Source organism: Ictidomys tridecemlineatus, chromosome 8 (assembly GCF_052094955.1).
Source record: "Ictidomys tridecemlineatus isolate mIctTri1 chromosome 8, mIctTri1.hap1, whole genome shotgun sequence".
Classification (NCBI taxonomy): Eukaryota; Metazoa; Chordata; class Mammalia; order Rodentia; family Sciuridae; genus Ictidomys; species Ictidomys tridecemlineatus.
Genome location: NC_135484.1, coordinates 16,115,974 through 16,134,792, shown reverse-complemented (window position 1 = coordinate 16,134,792; position 18,819 = coordinate 16,115,974). Strand labels below are relative to the sequence as shown.

At 40.3% G+C, this 18,819-nt stretch overlaps 1 protein-coding gene and 1 long non-coding RNA gene across 3 annotated transcripts in view; one reads left to right on the top strand and one right to left on the bottom strand.

Moving 5' to 3' along the window:
• LOC144366000 (uncharacterized) overlaps nucleotides 1-18,819 on the top strand; it is a 133,139-nt gene that overhangs the window by 1,791 nt on the left and 112,529 nt on the right. For both annotated transcript variants that reach the window (XR_013424782.1, XR_013424781.1), the window contains exon 2: nucleotides 10,234-10,307. This is a non-coding gene — a long non-coding RNA (uncharacterized LOC144366000). The remainder of the gene's footprint in view (nucleotides 1-10,233; nucleotides 10,308-18,819) is intronic.
• Nucleotides 18,452-18,811, bottom strand: LOC101970206 (small ubiquitin-related modifier 2). The gene is given in 2 exon segments (XM_078018572.1): nucleotides 18,452-18,703; nucleotides 18,706-18,811. Coding segments are annotated over 2 exon segments (279 nt in total). The 3' UTR covers nucleotides 18,452-18,530.

Genomic DNA, 18,819 nt, shown 5'->3' with positions numbered 1-18,819 from the left:
AGCAGTTTCAAGGGTTCTGATCTAAATCCTTAGACTTTCAACCATTTTGATATGTCTTTTGTGCAGGTTGACAGACAGGCTAGTTTCATTTCTTACATATGGATATCCAGTTTTCCCAGCACCAATAAAAAGTCTGTCTGTTCTCCAACATATCTTTCTTGCACCTTTGTCAAAGATTAGGTAACTGAATCTAAGTGGGTTTGTCTTTGTGGTTTCTATTCTATTCTATTGATCTTCAAATTCCCTCCCCCCTATACCTCTGTAGTATAATTTGAGATAAGGTCACATGCCTCCTGCATCGCTGTTCTTACTGATGATTGCTTTGGCTACTCTGGTTCTTTTATTCTTCCAGATGAATTTAATGACTTTCCCCCCCTGGTAGTTTTGTGAAGGTTGTCATTCTCATTTTACTGGTGATCACATCTAATCTGTAAAACATTTTTGACAAAATGGTCATTTTGACAATATTAATTCTGCCTGCTCATCTTCTAAGGTCTTCCTTTAACCCAAGGTCTGATGAGTGCAGCCCTATCACTGCATCCTATTGTGGATGATTACAATGTACTAATTTTTAAAAACCCAAAAAATATTCTTTAAAAAATTCTTTTTTTTGCATTTAACTTTTTATTTTTCAAAAATACAGATGCATTTCAGAATACTTTCTTTGTAACAATTGAGTAGTTTTCTAGTAGAAGGATTTGCCAAAATTTAGTCAACAATTTCCTAGTAATTGAAAAAGGGATATTTCAAATGTAAGAAATTTCGTTTTGATATTTTAAATTTTAATTTAATTCCCTCTTATTCTTGATGCATTATAGTTGTGGTAATGTTGATATTTGTTGTTACATAGTCGTTCAAGCACAATATAGCAACAGAATTTGGCCAATATAATTCCCCTGTATTTCCTTTCTCTCCTCTTGTCCCTCCCCCTGGTGTGTCTTTTTCCTCTACTCTACTGATCTCCCTTTGATTTTTCATGAGACACCCCGCCTTTCTTTTCCTTGAATAGAAAATTCTAAAAGGTAGATATCACATGAACTTGGAAGCAACTGGACCTGCTGCTATGACTCAGAAGGGCCTTTGATAGAGACATCTGTGCTGGGCAAAGGGGCCACGTGGAGTTCATGGCAATTCCTCCCTGGAAAGGCACAACACCGCCCCTGGAGTGCAGAATTAAATGCCACCGCATCGGGAAAACTTAAAGCATTTTCTGTCATGCTCTTGGGTCTCTGGAGAGAGAGAGAGAGAGGCTCTTCCCCCACTTCTGAAAACCAAAGTGGCACTGGGGACCTTACCAAGCCTTCTTGCTTCCTCGCATCCTCCTGCCCTTAGTTTAATTTAATTTTATTTTTAAAAGATGGACACAATATCTTTATTGAGTTTAATGTGCTGCTGAGGCTCCACCCAGTGTGAGGCAATCTCTCTACCCCTGAGCTATAATCCCAGCCCCTGCCCTAACTTTTCCCTCTCTTTCCTCTCCCTGGGCTACCTGGGTCCCTAGGCTCCCACCGCTGGAGCAAGGTGCAGAACCACCCACTAGGACACAGACCAATGGGGCGGAACCCGCAGGGGAAGCCTGGGGACTGAAGGCAGGAGCAGAGCCAGGAATGAGCACGGGGTTGACCACACCTGCCATGGGTCTGAGCTCAGGAGCCCTGGAGACCGGCCTCCTGGTGCCTGGCCTTTAAAGCCCAAGGCCCCTAAGCCCCCGTGACCCCCGCCCTACTTCCCCTCTGCTGCTCTCACCTGGGTCCCAGTTCCTGGGATTGCGAAGGCCCAGGGACTCCCACAGCCTGGCTTCCGCCCTCCCAGCCTCACTCCCTGTGCTGCCCTGGCTGAGATCCAGAGAAGGTGAACCCAAATCAAAGGATAAAGTTGGGGCCTCCAGTTTCATCCTCTTTCCACCTTTGGACTCTGAAAAGACCAAAGAATTTCCGTCACCCGGTAAACTTCCATCTAAAATCAACGTGGTGGAAGTCAGCTAGACCGCCATCAAGGAGAGTTCTGGGTAGATTCTGTGCCCTTGGAGCCTAAACCTTCCGGAAAAACTCTGAAACCACAAGTAAAGAGCAACTTCTCTTTATGAAAAGTTCTAGGCTGAAGCAAGTTCTCATGCTTTGCTTTTTCTGGAGCTTCTTGTGGTCACATGACCCTCTTATCATGTGGACCTTTTGGCCAAAACACACGTGGCAGCAAGGTTTCCTCTTACACTGCTTCTCTAGGGTTCAGATGACAGCACAAAACATGACTGGTCAAAAAAGAGCAGATATTAAGAATATCGGCCTTTATGTTCGTGAAAATAGCAAACACTTTTGAGAATATCTCACCCGAAGGGGCATGATTTCCATTTATATGGCCCTAAGGGGAGTTGGCCCAAAGTCATATGCTTGGGAGTCTCTTTCAAAGGACTGGTCAAGTCGGTTGATTGGACAGTGTAAGTACTGTCACATGCCAATTAAAAAAAAAAAAACCTATTGCCCAACAATTCAATGGTCCATAAAGCAATTAAATGTTACCATTCAGTTTTACACACACACACACACACACACACACACACACACACACAGGAGAACTGTGACAAAAGGATTAACCAGATTAGTCTCATGATTCTGTTCTAAAAGGAAAATGAAATCTCCAACTTGAAGTGTCATATATTCAAGTATTTAAAAAAAATGTAAAAACAATCTGATCCCACTCCTGATTTTAAGATGATAAGGAAATCATAACCAGGGCTTCTGGAGTCAGTGAAGTTAACTCCTGGGGCACAAAATATTTTATAAAAATTGATTTGTGAGGTCGTGAAATGCAGCACACTTGTTCATTCTTTCTTTTGAACATGTGGAGACCACTGTGGCATTCCCAGAGTCGGTGCTTTCTAAACAAAGTGGAAGAGTAACACCAGCTGACTCACTCTTCTGTCTGACACTGGTGAGCCACTTCCTGGAATTGTAAAAGTGCTGCCAGAATAAATGTTTTTCCCCTTCTAAGAAAAGAAAAAAAATGACAATGCTCATATTTGACACTTGTGCATTGGACTCTCTTTTGAATGAATAAAGAGGAAAGGGTTTGATGTGATTCCTGATGGAGTGTGTGATGTTTTTCATGCCACAGTCTGTGAATTGTAATTGTGGTTTCTCAGTTCACTGTGGTATTTGAGCAGAAATTAAAAAAAAAAAACTCAATAAAAATACAAAGAAATGGTGAAGCAAAAAAAAAAAAAAAAGAAACGTTCTGACAGACAAACAGGAAATGCACAGCTCTGCTGCCATTTTGAGGCAGAAAGAATCATTTTTTCCCCCTTTTTCTTTAGAGGTAGTGAGGATTGAATCCAGGCACATTCCACCATGGAGCTAAATCCTCTGCTCCTCTAAAAATTTTAAATTTTGGACAGCATGTCCCTAAATCGCCTAGGCCGGCCTGGAACTTGCCATGCTTCTGCTTCACGTCCAAGAACCTGGGATCACAGGCATGTGCAGCAGCGCCTGGCTATGATTAACCTCTTCAGGTTTCCTTTGGTCACTTTTATTGTTATCTCAATCATTTAATCATTTAAATGATTAAATGATCCAATCATTTAAACCTCCATTCAACCACTAGGTAAGCACCATTTAAATAACTTCAAAAACACATTTCAGGCCAGTGTGGAGATGCGTGAAATGATCACCTGAATCTAAGGGGACTCTGGCTTCTTGATGAGTGGCCCCAGGCCTGAGATCTCTTATTCTGCCATCCAGAGGTTCACACACAGGGCCCCATCTCATGGCCTGGGCCTCAGGCCTGTGGCATCAAAGAGGAGGAAAGTAGCTACTGAGTTAGGAAAGCCCTGGTGAGGGATCAGCTTGTCTAAGTGCAGGGCACTTGCATAATCTCTTCCTTGACCTTCATTCTCCCAGAGAGCACTAACTGACAGAAGTGGAAACTGATGCAGGAAAACATTTAAAAAAGGAGTGCAACACTCATCAGTCAAAATGTCATGATTTCTATTTCTGAAAATACAATCTACAACTCACACTCTTTTAGCCAACTCTGGAGCTGATTCCATCTCCATTTGGGACCTGGTTTGAGTTTGGGACTTGCTTACTCGACTAAGCTCCCTACTGTTATTGTTATTATTTTAATTAGAATATTATAATTCTCTATATAAGTGGGATTCAGTGTGGTCCATTTATACATGGACATAACACAATTTCATACCCTATATCCTTCCTCGTCCCATTGTCTTGATTTTCCTTTCTCTATTGTAAACTTTAGTCTTTAAGGGACAAATATTCTGTAGGCTTTCTATCTGCAATACATTTTTAACACACTTAGCAGACAAATTCTAAAGTTTTCTTCTTAAGTTTCTGTCCTTGGTTATTCAAACACTAATCTAGACCCAGCTCTGAGAGGGTTTTGTAGCTGAAATTATAAAGCAGTTGGCCCTCCAATAGAAAAACCTTTCCAGGTTACCTGAGTGGGCCCAGGGCCATCAGATGAGCTCTTCAAATCAGAGGACTTTCTCAGGCTGGAGGCAAGAAGGAGGAAGCAGAAGGAGAAGTTTGACTGTAAGCAAGAGAAGGATTAGATGTGCTGTTGCTGGATCTGAGGTGTGTGGACCTGAGAGAGGCCTCTTACAGTGAAGGAGTGCCCTGCTCACAGCCAGCAAGGAAGTGGATTCTGCCAACAATCTGAATGCCCTTGGAAGCACATCTTTTTCAAAGCTTCCACATCACAGTTTAGCTCTTCAACATCTTGATTTTGACCTTTTGAAATCCAAAGTGGAGACATCAGTTGAGCCAACTCAGATTTCTGACCTAATGAATTGTAAGATTATAAATGTGTTGATTTAAGCAGCTAGGTTTGGGATAATTTGTCATGATTGCAATAAAAAATGAATACCAACTCCTTTGCATTTAAATGAGAATTGACTGGATATAAAATTGTTTTCTTCAATGCTTTAGAAATAATATTCCTTTGTCCCCATGTGACCAGGGTGGCTGTCCAGGACTCTGTTGCTGTGCTTGCTTCTTACTTGTTTCTCAGGGCCATCTGGGAAGGGAGCTAAAACTCTGTGCTGGTTTGTCACCTCTCCTGAGTTTTACAGTCTACTTTGTTGCCAATCATGGTCTCATGGATATGGGGAGGTTTAATTTGTTTCTCTTTTTTTCATAGGTGCAGTCATAGATATGACAAATTTAATGTTTTACTTTTATTCAGCTACTACTAGTCTCGCCTTCACCTCCCTTTTATAAAAACCAAATTCATTGAGCTAACACTCCTCCTTATCTTTGGAAGTATGTTAGAAATATGTAGGCATTTTTCAACTTATGAGGCATATTCCTAGACTACAGAAGTAAAAAGAGATGCATGGTATTACTTCTACATGAGTCATCTTACTAACCTGTCAATTCTGAAATTCATATTTCCATGCAGTACCATCTTCATGTTCAGGGAAAAATAATTATTTTTTTTTCAGTAAAAACAATTTAGCTTTTAGACAAAGTGAATTCTTGAACTACATTAAGTACTGTTTGACCTCCAGGATTTTATAGATTTCAAAAAATCATTTACTGTAATTATGATAGTTATTTTAATAAAACATACACTCCTTTTCAATCATTGAAAGCACATGTTAATCATAGGCTTTAACACTAGTCATACTTTCAGCTTCATTAATCAGATATTATGAGATATTTTATGGCTGAGGTTTTTTCAAAATTTTTATTATATTTATATAATATTATATAAAATATTTATATAATATTTTATTATATTTATATAATGTGTTATACATAGTACACATATAGAGCACAATTTTTTATCTCTGTACACACCATTTGTGACTTCATACATGTACTTAGCGTCATAATGTCCATCTCATTCCACCAACTTTCCTACCCATACTCCTTTCCTTCCTCTCCCTTCTGTTTGCCCTATTTAAAGTTCCTCCATTTATCCCTTTCTTCCCCGCCCATCACCATTATGGATCAGCATCCACGTATCAGAGAAAACATTCAGCCTTTGGTTTTTTGGGATTGTCTTATTTCACTTAGCATGATATTCTCCATCTCCATCCATTTACTTTCAAATGCCATGATTTAATTCTCTTTTAATGCTGAGTAATATTCCATACTGTATATATACCACAGTTTCTTTATTCATTCATCTATTGAAGGCATCTTGGTTCCACAATTTAGCTAATGTGAATTTTGATGCTATAAACATTGATGTGGCTGTGTTCCTGTAGTATGTGGTTTTTAAGTCCTTTGGATATAGACCGAGGAGAGAAATAGCTGGGTCAAATGGTGGTTCCATTTCCAATTTGTCAAGAAATCTCCACACTGCTTTCTATATTGGCTGCACCAATTTGCAGCCCTACCAGCAGTGTATGAGTGTACTTTCCCCTCCACATCCTCACCAACACCTATTATTGTTTGTATTCATAATAGCTGCCATTCTGCCTGGAGTGAGATAAAATCTTAGAATAGTTTTGATTTGCATTTCTCTAATTGCTAGCGATGATGAACATTTTTTTCATATATTTGTTGATTGATGTATATCATCGTCTGAGAAGTGTCTGTTCAGGTTCTTGGCCCATTTATTGTGTTATTTGTTTTTTGGTGGTTAGCCTTTTGAGTTCTTTATATACCCTAGAGATTAGTGCTCCATCTGATGTGTGAGGGGTAAATACTTATTCCCAGAATGTAGGCTCTCTATTGACCTGACAGATTGTTTCTTTTGCCAAGAAGAAACTTTTTAATTTGAGTCCATCCCATTTATTGATTTTTGATTTTAATTCTTGCACCAAAGAAGTTTTATTAAGAAAGTTAGGGCCTAATCCCACATGGTGGATATTAGGGCCTATTTTTTTTTTCTATTAGACACAGGGTCTCTGGTTTAATTGCTAGGTCCTTGATCCACTTTGAGTTGAGTTTTGTGCATGGTGAGATATAGGGATTTAATTTAATTTTGCAGCATATGGATTTCCAGTTTTCCCAGCACCATTTGTTGAAGAGGCTATCTTTTCTCCAATGTATGTTTTTGGCACTTTTTCTAAGATAAGATGATTGTAATTTTGTGGATTAGTCTCTGTGTCCTCTATTCTGTACTATTGGTCTACCAGTCTGTTTTGGTGCTAATACCATGCTGTTTTTACTATGCTCTGTAGTATATTTTAAGATCTGGAATAGTGATGCCACTTGCTTCACTTTTCCTGCTAAACATCACTTTAGGTATTCTGGGTGTCTTATGTTTTCAGACGATTTTCATGATTGCTTTTTCTATTTCTATGAGGAATGCCATTGGGATTTTGATTGAAATTGCATTAAATTTGTATAGTTTTTTTAGAGAGAATTTTAACATTTATTTTTTAGTTTTCGGCAGACATAGCATCTTTGTTTGTATGTGGTGCTGAGGATCTAACCCGGGCTGCACGTATGCCAGGCGAGTGCGCTATTGCTTGAGCCACATCCCCAGCCCCTGTATAGTTCTTTTGGTAGTATGATTTTGATAATATTAATTCTGCCTATCCAGGAGAAGTTAGGTCTTTCCATCTTCTAAGGTCTTTTTTGATTTCTTTCTTTAGGGTTCTGTAGTTTTTAATGTAGAGGTCTTTCACCTCTTTTGTTAAATTGATTCTCAAATATTTTATTTTATTTTTTTGAGGCTATTGTAAATGGGGTAGTTTCCCTCATTTTCCTTTCTGAGGATTTGTCGCTGATATACAGAAATGCCTTTGATTTATGGGTGTTGATCTTATATCCTGCTACTTTGCTGAATTCATTTACTAATTCTAGAAAATTCTTGAAAAGTACTTGGTGGTATATCCACCCTCAGGATGGTGAAGGTTATTAGGGGGGAGGGTTGGTCTTGAGGGCAGAGCTCCTGGAAGTGAGGTATAGCATTTACTGGTCCCTCTTGTGAGACTGAATCCTGCTGTTCTCCTTTGGGGCCTGCTCGGGTTATGTGGGCACCTGGTCTTATCTCCTTATATCACCTCTAGATCTTACTATTCCTAGTCTCTAATTTTGTCTTTCAACTGTATCTCATTCACCCTCTCCCTTTCTACTTCCCAGTTAGGAACCTCTTTCTCTGGAGGTCTTGTAGGCTGTGCTCTGGGGGATATGCACCTGTTATGGAGAGCTATTTTCTACTGGGCAGTCCAGGGCCAGGCTTTGTGAGGTATGGACCAGCTGCATAGCCACAAGCACTGTGCCGCTTTAGTGGCTGCGGGGGGAGAGGTGGGTGTTGGGAAGTATAGGTACCTTGTTGTTGCTTCAGGGCCCCAGCCAGTGTCCCAAGCTGGGAATTGCCCCAACTAAAGATGGCTACAAAGGTGTTCAAAGATACAGGTGGTTGCTTTTAGAGATGGGGTGTCGGGTCACGTTGGGCTGGGTGGTGGCACTGGGTGGAGTGTTCAGAGATGCAGCTGAGTCGCATGCAGTGCTGTGGCTGGTGGCTGTCTCCAGCCCCTGTCCTGTGTCATCAGGTGGTGGCTACCACGTGTAGGGAACTATGGCAGTGGTTACAGTGTCCCAAGATGGAGGCAATCGGGGAGCTCTACGTTGGCAGATGAGGGTGCACATGAGAATGGTGGCCAGAGGTTCTGCATGTGGGCAGCTCCCTGGTATCCTGCATGGATAGGAGGTCAGGATTCCTGTGCAGGTGGGTGGCCACGGTTCCTGTGCGGGTGCTGAGGCCTGGAGACCTGCATGGGCACAGTGGCCAGGATTCCTGTATGGGAGCAGCTGTCGGGCTCCTCTAGTAACTCACAGAGAAACAGTATTCCCACTACTAGAATCCCTGATCGTGGAGCAATACAGAATGCAGCCTCTCTCCAGCCTGCCATCTTGGATCCTCCTAACAGAAGTTTAAGGCATACGTTGTAAATGTCTGTAAATATTTTTAAGATTAGACTTAGATTGTGTGAATGATATTAACACATTTTATTTGAAAAGAAATCATCAATTCTGGATTTCACATACAGAATAGCACCAAAGAAAACATGTAAAGAGTCAGGAGAATTATACTTTTAAGAGTACAAATGAGCTGGTCATGGTGGTGTTCCCAGGAATAAGGGAGGCTGAGACAGGGGGATCTCCAGTCCAAAGCCAGCCTCATAAACAGAGTCACTAAGCAACTCAGTGAGAGACTGTCTCTAAATAAATACAAAATAGGGCTAGGGATGTAGCTCAGTGATCAAGTGACCCTGAGGTCAATCCCCAGTACCAGAAAAAAATAAATAAATAAAAGAGTACAAATGAGCAAGGAAATACTTATTACTTGAGCCACCTCATGGGATGCCTCAATATTTACCACCATGTGAGTATTTTTCTGCCTAGAAACAACATAGCCAACTGTTTAGCTCTGGTTGACAGACACAATGTGACCTAGCAACAGTGGACAGGAAATGTTCCCACTAGAAGCAAACTTATTTCCAATCTTCTTCTTATTTATTTATTTTCTTTATTTGTTCTTTTTAGTTATACATGACAGTAGAGTGTGGTTTGACATATTTATACAAACATGGAGTACAGCATATTCTAATTAGGATTCCAGCATGTGGTTGTACAGATGTAGAGATTCTCTGTGGTGTATTTCAGATGTCCTTTTGCAAATCATTTTGTCTAAGGTCCCTCCTCCCCAACAAACTAACAAACAAGCAACAAAGATGAACAACATTGAAGCCTCTGATGCTTGCACTATTGGATGCAAATTAAAAATAGAGTGGATTAATATTTATTTATCTAAAAAAGGGTGTGTGAACATAAGACGAGAAGCCAACAACATGCATTTCTCATGAGAATATTTTGCTTTGTTAGGCACGTGAGAAATATTGAATTTGAGCTTGACATAAGCAGATAATTACTTTTATTTTCCTTTTTCTAATTTTTTTATGCAGAAGATATTTTTTCTTTATTTTCCCACGATATTAAAAGATTGCTCCTTTCAAAGGATGCTATCCATTTTTGTTACGGTCAGAATACTTCGTATCTCTTTATATCAATAATCCTAATCTCAAAGGAATATGCTTGCCTTCTGTATGATTTTAGCTTGTAGAACTTCCTTATCAAGTACTATTTGAACTCCACCTTTTTCTGCTCCATTTTGCAGGAATTCTTTCTTACAATAGTTTTGGACTCCACTCTTGGTCAAAAGACGCATCTTCCTGGTTATAACATGCAGTGCCCCTGTCATTAGTGTTCTATGCTTGAGTCCAAGTGCACTGCAAGCAATGCCTATTTTTTTTCACAGATCCTTTGTTTGGTCTCACTTTGATGGGAAGAAGGTGGCTTGGGCTGTGAGAGGACGTGATGATGTGGCTTGTGGTGAGTATGTGTTGAAATCATCAGGATTAAATAAAAGTATCAGTTATAATATTTTGAGTTAAAGAAAAATATTTACAAATTATTTTTACCATTTTAATGTTGTTACTAGAAAGTTTTATATTACATTGTGACATGCACTAGACTTTTGTTAGAATTCTGATCTATAGTTTCTGTATATTTTCTGTTTCTATTGTATGTTTCTGCTGGTTCTCATTCATATTGTTATATATGCTTGATGATCATGGTCTCTGTGTGAGATATGCTGTATTAAAAGTTACCATGGAAAGAATTTGAAGTTTATGATATTTCCTTCCTCCAGAACCACTCTAATTTGCCTTATGACCATAAGTCCAGAATTACTTCCATTTCAGGAGTTAAGATATTTCAGGCCATGCAGAAGCCTTGAGGCTGGACTGCAGTGAGTCTGAAGACTGGTTTTCCTCCAGTTCACCCTTCCTCTGAGGTCCAGTCCTTCAGGATCACTCCACAAAGGGCAGAGAATTTATCAGGTTCCCTGGTTTTGGCAGGTCATGAACTTCAATATCTTCTTGCTTTGCCCCAGGAAGCTGTCCAAACCTGCATGAGTCACTAAGGGAGGTGCCACTTTGCTGATGAAAAGACTGCTGGCATCATAACCATACCACTCTATCACAACTAGGAAGCCATTATGTTAGGCTAGGAAACCACCATATTCAGTATCTCACCACAATAGCCACAGCTCTATTGCTGGCTCTGGAATCACACTGTGCCTGTAAGCATCTGTACCCTCAGAATGGATGCCACAGGCCCTGCTCTGGATCCTTTCAAGCCAGTGACCACAGCCCAGGACCTCTGTTAATCGGACAGCAAAGAAACCATTGTAGCAGCAGGAACAACAGATGCCTGGCCTCTGCTCCAGTTCTGCCACATTTGATAGACAGAATGTAAAGGTACCTCCAGGAGTTAGGTTGCAAAGGAGTCAGGGAAATGTAGCATCTAGCTCTTATGGTTTCTGTGGTATAGAAGGTACAGTAGAAAGAAGAAACAATGGGTGTCCTGCTCCTGTTCCCCCTGTGTACTCTGCAGTTGAAATGCCATTTTAGTTATTGTTTGAAAATCTACAAAAATAATGTTATATCTTGCTTATGAACTAGGTACAATATATCCATACACCTTTACCATACAGTTACCAAAAAGACAGTAATATCAGTAGTGATTTGAAGCATGGCTTCCAGATTCAGCCTGAATTTCAAGACCTGTGTTTGTATGTGATGTGGGTGCCCATGTTTCCTCAACCTCTCTCCTAGATATTTTATTTCCCTATTCATAAAATAGGTGTAAGGATAGTCTACCTTGAAATACTGTTGCACATTTCAATTAAAATAGGGCGTGCAGGAGTCTAAGTGTAGTGCCTGGCTCATCATACCAAGAAACAAACTGCAGCAGAAGATCTAGGTGGTAAAACCAATGCATATCATCTTGACAAGTCACTTAATTTTCTTTGGGTCATTTTTTTGTTCTATTAAAAGACAATTTATTTCATTAATCTGGGCAAGACAAATTAGGACCACAAGGAGAAAACATTGAGAATCACTAGATTGGCAAAATATGCCGAAATTGGGCCCTATTAAGTGCTGGCAAAGTCTGTGCTGGAAGAACACAAACTCATATAATACAGAAGCAAATGCCATTAATAAATGTACCTTGGAAGACAATTTAGATTTTTTTTCAATAAAATGAAATGCACATATCTCACAACTTCAGTTTCACTTCTAGCTACCTATGTAGGAGAAATTTCTATGGAGAAAAATATTCTATATTTTTAAGTTATGTGCAGTAGTTATTCATCTTATGTTTTTATTTCTGATTAATGTTATTCTGAAAAATGTTATATTCATTTGATACACAATTAAATTTTCATAATAAAATAAGACACATACCCAAAAGTTTTCAAAAAGAATTCTTACCATCGTATTTAAGCAGTATAATAAAACATATTGTTTGATTCAGAAGTGAGACTATTTCCAGTTGACCTGGGGACTGGAGATTAAGCTCAGTGGCACACCACTAGCCTAGCATGCACCAGTACTATAGTTTGTATCTAGAATGTACCCCAAAGCCCATTGGTTAAAGACTTGGCCCTAGTGTGGCACTATTAGGACTTGTTGGAAACTTTAAGATGGAGGGATGCCACGGGGGAGCTACTGAGAGTTCTGTACTCCTACCATGGTGCGCTGCCTTGCCACACAGGCCCCCAAAGCAATGAAACCTCCTAAATTGGGAGCCTTTTATATGAATTCTCTTAATATTTTGTCTCAGTGATAGAAAGGTAGAAAGCTGACTAAGAGAGCAAGGGCACAGGTTCGATGTGCACAAAACCAAAAACAAGCAAAAAATCTGAGCTGTATGGCACAAGCAGACAGTTTCAATTATGTAGATTGACTTGTCTTGCTCCTCTCACAGACCAAGTCTGACCAAAAGGTGAAAGGCAAGAAAGTAACACTAATCCTTCTTTTTCAAGAATCTCTATCTGTGAGCTTATAGTAAAATGCTTTTCCTAAAATTATTTCTAGGTGGTTGTGGGAATTTGTAAATCTTCCACTACAGTTTTTGCTACTTTTTTTGCCTATTAGTCAAGTTTGTGGTTTAATGATGATGAAATTTTGTTCTGGTTCCTCACACATTTTAAGCTTTCAAAATGACTAACAGCAACAAGTAAGAAATTAAATATTTACATTTAAAATACCTATTGTTGGTACCAATGCAAAAAATTTTATGAGCAAAACCCAAAATATTAATATAAAAATCTTTTTTTTTTTTTGGTGGGGGTGCTACTAGGGATTGAACTTAGGGGCACTTGACCACTGAGTCATATACCCAGTCCTATTTTTTATTTATTTAGAAATAGGGTCTCACTGAGTTGCTTAGCATCTTTCCATTAATGAGCTGGCTTTGAATTCCTGATCCTCCTATCTCAGCCTCCTGAGCTGCTGGGATTATGGGTGTGCCCCACTGGGCCTAGCCTAATCTGAAAATCTTGAGCTTTTCATTTTAGATTTGACTTAGTACTTAACAAATAGCATTACATACATTAATTAAATCATTATCCTTTAGTATTTGCATAGATCATTAATGTTTTATATCTTTAAATAGTTTACAAATGTCATTTCTAATGAAAAAAATATTTAAAATATTCTGAAAAAGAAAACTCCAGTTCAAATACAAAGATGTTAGATGAGCATATAGTCAGTTCTGCATATCTATGGGTTCAGCATCCACAGATTCAATCACCTGTAGATTGGAAGTATAAGGTGAGGGGTTCCCAGGAAGTTCTTAAAATCCCAACTTTAATTTGCCTCACACTGAGCAGTAAGGGAATCCATGTGAATGAATTGTAGAAGTGTAGTCCTTCTGCCATTTCAGAGATCCTCGGTCTCTCTAGCACCTTGAGCCTTGTTCAAGTGCTATGCAGTTAGGCCTTTAATGGTTCTGTCCTGAACATGTAGATATTTATTTCTTAACACCAGAACAGGGAGGTCATCTTAAAAGCTTCAGTAACAAACTGAAATTCATCTTCTCCACCCTCAAAATAGAAGCCCTCAGGCCCATTGTGGGCCTTGACTAACTGACAGGATCTCAGACCAGCTGAATACGGAGTCAAAAATCAATAAATAGCTGGGTTGCAGTGGTCCTCGCCTATAATCCCAGTGACTGGAAAGGCTGAGTCAGGAGGATCACAAGTTCAGCCTCAGGAACTTAAGCAAGACCCTAAGCAACTTGTGAGAATCTGTCTTAAGATGCACAAATAAATGAAATACGAGATGTAGCTCAGTGGTAAAGTGCCTCTGGGTTCAATCCCCAACACCAAAACCAAACAAACAAAAACTACCCAAAAGACTACACGTGCCTAAAAAATCATTCAATCAATCAACAATCACCTTATTTTACAGGAATAAGAATTATGTTCAGTTAGGCATAGTGGCAGATGCTTCGGGAGGCTGAGGTAGGAGGATTGTGAGTTCAATGTCAGCCTCAGTAACCTCTTGAGGCCCCAAGCAACACAGAGAGACCCTATCTCAAAATGAGTAATTTTAAAAAATGGCTGCAGATGCAGCTCCGTGGTTTTTGGGCCCCTGGATTCAAACCCTGGTTTTTTAAAAACAATTATTTTTGTTTTTAATAAAAGAATCTTTACACGTATCCACTTAATTTTTTTATATAATAAAAGGAGTATATGATCAATGCTGTGCCTGTGACCAAGTATAATCCTGGTATCTTAGATGGAGGAATCAAACTTCAGCTGGGATCAGTAATCTTTTCAACATATGCTATATGGATTCCAAAAATAATGCCCCAATTTTCATTTCCTCCTTGAATCTACAACCTTTTCCAATGTGAGTTTGCAACCTCTTCCATTAAAAAAAGCAATCTATGTCTCCAGTCTGTGAATCTGAGCTCGCCTCATGACTACCTTCGGCCAAGGGAAAGTGGTAGAAGTGACAGTGCCCCAGTTGGGAGGCAAGACCTCAAGAGACCCTGAGGGCTTCTGCTCATTTGCTTGCATTTCTTTCTCCTTCAGAGGGCAAGTCTGGGTTAGCTCTCATTAGATAGGATCTTGCACCTTTGAAGGTATATGCTTCCTCAGCCAGGGGAGGTGGTGCAGCCTATAATCCCAGGGGCTGGGGAGGTGGAGACAGGAGGAAGAGGAGTTCAAAGCCAGCCTCAGCTAAAGTGAGGCCCTAAGCAACTCAATGAGACCCTGTCTCTAAATAAAATACAAACTAGGGCTGGGGATGTGGCTCAGTGTCTAGTGCTCCTGAGTTCAATTCCGGGACTAACCTCCCCCGACCCCAGGAAAAACAGTCTATGCTCCCTCCCAGCCAGTAGGCAATCTGTGCTCTACCACTGGTGACCAGTGACCATGGCCTCGCCAGTGACCAGGTGCAGCCAATGGTGCTCTGGGCCTCCTCATTGTTGAAGACGACTTGGCCGCCCCTAGTGACCTAGACAGGGAGCAGATGCACTCCAGTTAAGATCCGCCGCCCTGTCTGATCCCCAGCCACTGCCTCTGGAGCCTTCTCCTTCTGCCACTGGCCTGCGAAGGGAGGCGAGTGAGAGCTGCCCGACCACCAGCCATGCAGCCTGGCCGGGTCTGGCCCATGTCTTAGTGCCTTGACCTCTTTGGGTCTTGATTTCTTGGTCTTTCAAATGAGGTAGTTTGCCTCAATAATCTGTAAGGTGGATGCCTTGTCCTTTCATGGAGAAAGTGAGGACTGGAAGAAGTTACTTACTCTGCATTTTCTGGTCAGCAGGGAGGAGTGCTTGAGCACTGACCTGATGCCACAAGTGGAAAATTCCACACCTGGCCTCCTAAGATGGGATGCTGTCAAAATGACGACTCGTTAATTTTATAAAATTATCCTTAGGCCATGCATATAAGGTGTATACGAAACACATGCATGTGGTGTTTAGACTTGGGTCCCAGACCCAAGCTCCCAATTTGTATAAGAAGTCTAAACAAACCCCAAATCTGAAATGCTTCAGGCACCAGCCTTTAAGATGAGGAATATTCAGCTCTATTATTACCATTTTTTTGTGAAGCTGTATTATTATCTTTTTTGTGAAATTCTATAATTTTAATTTATCTTTAGATGTTGCCTGAGTCAAACATGTTAAAATTTCCATATTGAAGCATTTGAAATAAAAAATGGCCAATGACTTTCATAGCTAAAATCAAGATGGAACAACAGAAGGAGCTCCAGTCAAAGAATGAGGTGGAGGAAGGAAGATTGGTTTTTTGCTCTGTGAGAAAAGTCTGATTGCTTAGGCTTGGAGGTGAAAGTGGTAGGACGTTTATCTTCTATGAAAAATCAGTAGAAAAAAATGTTGATTGATTCTATCTTCAGCTTCCTGGATGTGCACATCTTGGGAGAGCAATTTTGTAGTTTTGTTGTGCTTAATGGGTCACAATAAGAAAATAAAAACATATAACAAAAGTAAACATCTTTACTTTTGCTGTGGCTTCTTATGCAATGGGAAGTGTGTCCAGCATTCTAATGTTTCATGAATGAGAAAATGCCATGTTTCCAGCTTGCCAAGATTCTAGGCTCTTGCAGACCTTAGTGGAGAGATCCCCTGGAAATGAATCAAGTTTGTGGCAGTATATACACAGTGCCTGCAGTCAATATTAGTTGCTGTTATATTACATACTTGTTCTTCAATTGAACAAGTTTTAATTCTCAAAGATAATCAACTTCACAGAAGAGACATTCATGCACATCAAATTCTGTATGGCTCTTAAATTATCTCTCAATATTTGTTTATATGATAAGGGTTTATATTCTGTTATATACTCTTTTTTCCCAGTTAGCATATTCTAAGGGAACAAATAAATGTCATTTTATAATACAATAAACTGCCTGAGGGTTAAAAATAATGGAAATCTAGGCAGATAAAGCCTCCCAGATAACAGAAGTTTTCATTAACTGCTGCTGTCCATCTTGATCTCAGCACTGCAGGTTTAGAAAATTAGAACTTCTGGGCTTGGGGGTGGGGAGCTCAAGAACAGAGTGCCACACTGCCTGCTTATCCTTGGGTTTGATTCTCAGCCCGGCTGCAGGGTGTAGGTGGGGGGAACAAAATAAAATTAGAAATTCTTATTAGCTGTAACTGTAGCTGACATGAGCAGTAAGAGAAATGGACATCCCAACTTGGACATACGAAAATTCCAAAAATGGAGCAGATACCTATATAGTACATCAGGTAGTTCCATAGAAGGAAGGACTTTAGCCCAACTGTAACAATTTAGTTGGTTGCCAATAGCTATCAAAGGATATGCTTTCCCAGAGCAGTGGACATAGACTTGCTTAGTGATTAGTAAATGATGGGACAGGATGGGGGTCGCAGCATGGAAGAAGGCTCCGGGGTGCTGCCCTGGGCACCTCGCAGGGCCTGAGCTTGCCAGCACATAGTCCCAGCGTTTTGATGTCAACGCTCAGACTTTTCATTTACCCAGCTGAGGCTGCTTTCCCTTGGCTTCTCCTCCACCCAAGTTTCTAGCTTCCACCCATTTCTTTTACATAAAAATTGGTTTTATCTAAAACATGTTTTGCAAGACTTTTTTCCCAGTCGAGTTTTGCTCTTTTTTCTCTTCTTCTTAAATGTGTGTTCAAAAAAAGCATGGCAGTTTTGTGTCTGGTGGTAACGTCCTGCCAGGCAACTGTTGCTGTTCTCGGTGGGGAGGTGGTGAGAAGCAGGTTCACTCAAGGAGCCCGGATCCTGGAGCTAAGGCAGAGAAGTGCACTTAGCCAGGTCCTGCGCCCTCCATGCTGTTTGGTATAGCAGTCAGCGACTCCTTCAAGATTCTGGGCTGGCACAGTGTGTGTGTGTGTGTGTGTGTGTGTGTGTGTGTGTGTGTGTGTGTCTGCAACAAGAGGTTTATTTAAACAAGATGCTTGACTTGAAGGGAAAACTAGAAGTTTTTTAGGGGGGAAGGGATGTGGGTACCAGGGAGTGAACTCAGGGGCGCTCCACCACTGAGTCACAGCCCCAGCCCTATTTTGTATTTTATTTAGAGACAGGGTTGCTTAGCATCTCTCCATCTCACCATTGCTGAAGCTGGCTTTGAACTAGCTATCCTCCTGTCTCATCCTCCATTGCCGCTGGGATTACATACAGGCTTGTGCCACTGCCTGGATAGTAATTTTTTTTTAAAGAGTAATTTACCCCTTCTTAAAGACAGATTGCCTTACATGTAAAAGCTATGTTCAAAAAAGATAAGAATTGTCTTTGGTTTTATAATGATAATTGAAAACATTAAAATTCTCCAATTGAACAAGGTATGAACATGTTTTTATGTTTTCTGGGGCTTTTGTTTATTTGTTTTTTGTTAAAACAGTGAGAGCAAAATAACTTATTGGAGTATAAAGATAAGAGTTGAATGAGCACGCCATTAACAGAGAAAGAGGATATTTTCACAGAACCAGTATTTCCCCATCCATCTCCATTGGATGTCAATCAAAACATATCATTGGCCATTTAGTTTCTTAAAAATGCAATTTGCTTGTGCACAGACACCAGTTACATTATGTACAATAAAGGAATGGAGAAGCAGAAAATGAAAGAATAGAGATGACTATACTGTAGTAGTCAGGATGAGCTGGAACTAAATTGCAGTTTTGCAATTGAGAATGTGTTCTTGGTCTGTAAGAACAGAGCTCTGGAGTAAAGTAGCAGGTTCCCTTTTTAGTAGACACCTCCTGTCTGCTGCTGGAACACATCAATTGCATCTTCATCCTCCCTTTCCAATTGTGCAGGCGTGTGTGTTACTTTAATTGGCTGCCCATCAAATTGGAATTTGTTCTGCCTCATTGACACACCCTGCCATTCACAATAGGCTTTCATTAGGTTATTAAGAGTCTCTTAGTCTTAAACTGCACCACAAAACCATCCTGCCCTGCCACCTTCAAGTTAGTATGATGGTTGTTCTCAGTCTTGACTCCTTCCTTGGGCTTTTCAACCACCATGGTGACTG